The following is a 4449-nucleotide window of genomic DNA, read 5'->3' on the forward strand; positions in this document are numbered from 1 at the left end:
CCCTGCCCAGCCACGGGCCAGCGCCTGGTGCAGCAGGCACAGCCCTCACCCACAACAAAGTGCTTACAAACTGCTAGAAAAAACAGGGAGCAGGGCAAGGAGAAGGGAGAAACACTCACCGTCTGCTGGAATGGTCCCTTCCTGGCAGATCCTGGGGCCACAAGGACCAAATTTGGGATCAAAAGGCCCCAGACTGTAGCTGGTTGCTGATGACATAAGGGTGGCTGAGCCCCTCATGTCCCTCCTCACCCCAAACTCTGGGGATGCTCCAAGCAAGTCCAGGGATTGTGGATGTGGAATGAAACACTCGTGGGGGGAAACTGGGGCTGTTTCAGCCCTCCCAGCAGACAAGCCCAGAGGATTTGGGGGACAGGGTGACCTGACTGAGGAGGAGCAGGAACCCACAGCAGGTGGGACAACAAGGCAGAGTGGGTTTGCTGGAGCCTCCAGGGTGCCATCATAGCCAGGCACTGCCATGGGCGAAGGAAGCACTGGCACAAAGCTGGGGCACAGGTGGGCACAGACAAGTGTGCCAGGATGTAGGAGCACAGAGCTGCTCGTGGTCCCCCTTGGCTCCTCGGCCCAGGGCAGCCCCCATGCAGCGTGTGGGGCGCCGGCAGCTGCCCGGGTGAAGCCCAGGTGTGGGGTGGAGGCTCAGCAAGCCTGGGCATGTGGCCTGGCATTGAACAGGGTGCTCCTCCTCCTCCTCTCTGCACGGAATGCTGCTGCCTGCTCTCAGCACAGACTCTCAGGACCAAGGGACAGAGGCCAACCCAGCTCCCATGCCCTGTCTCCTGCCCAGGGGTGTGGGTGATGAAGAAGAGGGAAATCCCAGCCAAGACATTGAGTTTATTTTTTCAAGATGATAAAAAAAAAAAAACCAAACAGACAAAACTTCCTGAAAACAGCTTCCTACCTTATAATTTCACAGAAATTAGCTTGGAAACATCATCTGCCCGTACCTGCTCCGGGCTCTGCCCTGTCCCTCCCCCAGCCCAGCCTCCCCAAGCACAGGCAGAGCCAGCCCAGGGGCTCTGCCCCCACCCACAGCATGTCCCCGAGCACAGAGCAGAGCCAGAGCCCCCTCCCCTCCACGGGGGCTCTGCAGGTCCTGGGAGGGGAGCAGGAAGGTTTGAGCAGCCCCAGTGGGCTCATATCCCCTGCTCACACCTGTGGATACTGGTAGCCCCCCCAAAGCTCAGCCCATCAGCCTGACATGGGGACAAAGTGCTGAGTATTTGGGGGGGGCAACACAGGAAAGGGGCTTCAAAGTGTACTCCAGGGTGGATGCTGCGTGCCACTATTCCACCTTTAGTATGCCCAGCCCAGCATAGCCCCCTGGGACTTGGCCCAGCCCCTCAGGACCTGCCATCCTGGCACTAAGGAGTTAATAAATTCATTGCTGACTAAGAAATTAGACCCTTAAGAACGAAACCAACACCCACCTTGGCCCTCCCCTCTCCCCCTCCCCAGGATAACCACGGTGGGTGTCAGGTCCCCCCATGCCAGCAGCTGTGGACAGGTGAGTGCCAGGGAATGGTGGCTTCAGGCCAGGCTCAGGCACTACTCCTTGGAGGCTTCTTGCTGCGAGCGTTCCACATGCCGCGCTTCGAGTGGTAGTAGTGGTAAAAGTTCCTGAGGCGCAAGCGCTCCACCTCCAGCCCGCTCTGGAGCACCCTGAGGATGGATGGATAAGGGACAGGGCTCAGGGAGTGGAGAGGTGGGCTTGGGGCACAGACAGAGGGACAGGACTCAGAACATGGAGGGACAGGGGCTCAGGGCATGGACAGTCAAGGGACAGGGCTCAGGGCACGGACAAATGGACACAGACCTCCAAAAGAGAGGTTTGCCCATTTTCCACTCAGCCTCCAGCCAGCTTTCCCAAGGGACGTGCCCAAATCCATGTGGTCAGCCCTGTCCTGGAGGTTTAGGGGCTGCAGGACCCCCAGGCTCACCTGTCCAGGAGCTCCCAGTCCTCCCCACCCCAGCGGTCCCGGAACTCCTCCGTGTTCATCCCTCCCACGCGGTCGAAGTCTGACTTGTAGATGCCGAAGAGGCCGAAGCCATTCACCTCCCAGTAGCCTGCAGGGGGGCAACAATAAGGTGAGAGGTATGGGGGACCCCCAAGTCCCAGGACATCCCCTCTGAGCTATCCCACTACATGGAAGCCATGGGGATGCGCCATCCCAGCCCCTCTTCCCACCACAGGTCAGTCCCCATCACTGCCACCTCCCATGGGGTTGCACCAGGTTACAGCCCAGTTTGGGGGGCAGAGAATGTTTCCCAGGTGGAAAGGGGACCCTAGGGGGGTCCTCACTCACCATTGGGCTCCCGGGGTGAGCTGCCGCAGCTGAGCCGCATGACGATGGGCGCATAGGCCAGTTTGCCCTCCACGCAGTGCTTCCGGATGCTGTCCAGGATGTCGGGAGGGAAATGGATGTGCAGGTCGCAGAGGAACACAATGCTGTGCTCGTCCTAGAGGAGGGACAGACACAGGTTGGGGGATCAGGGCAGAACGGAGTCAGGAGAGAAGCCACAACCAGAGCTGGTCACTGTCCTCTCACCTCCACGACGTCCACGCCGGCCTGCAGCCCGGCCGAGCGCTCGAAGTTCCCTGTGCGCCGCAGGTACTGGTATCTGGGGAGAGAGGATAGGGCAGGTAGCACTAGGGACAGGCAGGGACACAGGACCCCCCAAGGCTGCAGGCTGGGCCACATGCAAGGGGTTACCGGGGCAGCCGTGCATCCTGCAGGGCTTTCTCCACATCCATGTCCTCACTGTCAAAGTCCACCAGGATGACATTGAAGTTGGCATCCTTTGTAGCCCCGTAGAGGTCGGCCATGTCCGAGATGAACTGCTGCACCCAGCGAGCTTGGTTCTTCACTGCCAGAGACACAGCCCTCAGGCTCACATGGAGTCCCAGAGCACCCCCTGCCCCAGCCAAACCAACACCTCTCCTGAAGACAGTGACAGCCTCATCCCCCCTGGGCCAGCCCAAGACCCCAGAGAGCCACATCCTGCTGTTACCTACCTGGCACCACAAAGTGCACCATGACGTCCTGTCTCCAGCTGAGCCGCAGAGGCCGGCACAGGATGGGTTTTCCATAGAGGATGCTCCAGGCACTGGGTTGGGGCTCAGTTGCCCCCAGGGCCAGCCCCTCAGGGTTGGCCTCAGCACTGTCATCCTGCTTGCCCTGGTGCAGGAGGACATAGACATACTCAGAGAGACGCACCGTGCGCTGGCCACGCTCTGCCAGCTCCAACTCCAGCAGGTACCGGTTCCCTCGTGCTGTGTCCCGGCGCTTCTCCACATTGATGATCCTCAGGAGGGTGTAGATGCTATGGGGAAAGAAGCAGCCTTGAAATCACCATCATTGTGAGCTCTGCTACCTGTGATCCAGGACTCACCATGCACCTCAGCAGAGCCTGGCAGGGTGCAGGCTCATCCCCTTACCCCCCACCCCACTCTCTCCCTACCCTCCATTCTTCTCGTTCAGCCTCTCCATGTACTGTGCCACCACGTCCACCACCTCGCTCTCACTCAGCTGCAGGTTGCCTGACACATTGCAGCGCAGGTCGTTCCAGTCAGAGCGCAGCAGCTCGAAGTCCACCGAGCTGACGCTGAACGTCCGCTGCCAGTTGATGGAGTCCTCCAGCCAGCCCTGCTGCAGCTCCCCTGCTTCGTAGGAGTAATCTGACACCTCCTCTTCCTCCTCCTCCTCCTCCTCCTGGCCCTTGCCCTCCTCCTGCTGTGATGCTGTAGTTTCTGACATCTTCAGAAAGGATGTCACCCGTGTCCCCTCCGAGTGGGTGGCCTCGGAGGAGTTGTAATCAGTGGTAGCTGCTGTCCTGCCTGGGGCAGTGGTTGTGTCCTCATGGGTCTCTTGGCTGAAGAGCCCCTCAGTCCCCAGAGCAAGCAGGCTGGGCAGTGTCTGCTGCTTAGGTGGCCGAGCCCACCTCCTGCCACCCTTCCGCCTGGTAGGGTCCCTCTCCTTGGAGATGCTGTGCAGGAGCCAGGGGCTCCGGTGGCCAGGGACAGCTCGGAGCTTGCTGGGGGAAATTGGATGCTTCTGAGGGGCCCTGGAGTGGAGGTGGACTCTCTTCAGAGGCTTTGGGTACAGGAAGATGCCAGGAAAGGCTGGCTCCTGGGCTGGGGCCCTGCGCTTCCCAGGCTGCAGCCGGGTCACGTACACCTTCTCCTGGGTTTTCCGGGGCTTCTTGTCCTCACTGGGGTCTGTTGGCTTACTGGGACTTGGTGTTTTGGCTTGGCCACCGAAAATAGGCACAGAGAGGTGGGGCTGCCCCGGGCCCGTGCTTGGGGGATGCCAGCAGCCCCAATTCATCCTCCTCAGCCTCGCCAGGCTCCTGCGGCAGCCAGCGGAGTGCCCGGCCTGGGCCCTGCTCCGGCACAGGGTCCTCCTGGCCGTGGGGATCCCGGAGGGCAGCTGC

The 4449-nt window shown here is 60.7% G+C and overlaps 1 protein-coding gene across 1 annotated transcript in view; it reads right to left on the bottom strand.

Moving 5' to 3' along the window:
- Positions 1–119: 119 nt before the first annotated feature.
- Positions 120–4449, bottom strand: part of B4GALNT4 (beta-1,4-N-acetyl-galactosaminyl transferase 4) — a gene marked incomplete at its 3' end in the record, with an annotated part of 14900 nt that continues 10570 nt past the window's right edge. Inside the window, exons 14-21 of the mRNA XM_009072742.1 lie at positions 3478–4445; positions 3032–3339; positions 2730–2883; positions 2565–2637; positions 2322–2475; positions 1956–2082; positions 1568–1677; positions 120–151 (exon numbers count right to left, since the gene is read on the bottom strand). Of these exons, the coding sequence (XP_009070990.1) occupies positions 120–151; positions 1568–1677; positions 1956–2082; positions 2322–2475; positions 2565–2637; positions 2730–2883; positions 3032–3339; positions 3478–4445 (1926 nt within the window). The remainder of the gene's footprint in view (positions 152–1567; positions 1678–1955; positions 2083–2321; positions 2476–2564; positions 2638–2729; positions 2884–3031; positions 3340–3477; positions 4446–4449) is intronic.

Source organism: Acanthisitta chloris, unplaced genomic scaffold (genome assembly GCF_000695815.1).
Source record: "Acanthisitta chloris isolate BGI_N310 unplaced genomic scaffold, ASM69581v1 scaffold25184, whole genome shotgun sequence".
NCBI classification, from domain to species: Eukaryota; Metazoa; Chordata; class Aves; order Passeriformes; family Acanthisittidae; genus Acanthisitta; species Acanthisitta chloris.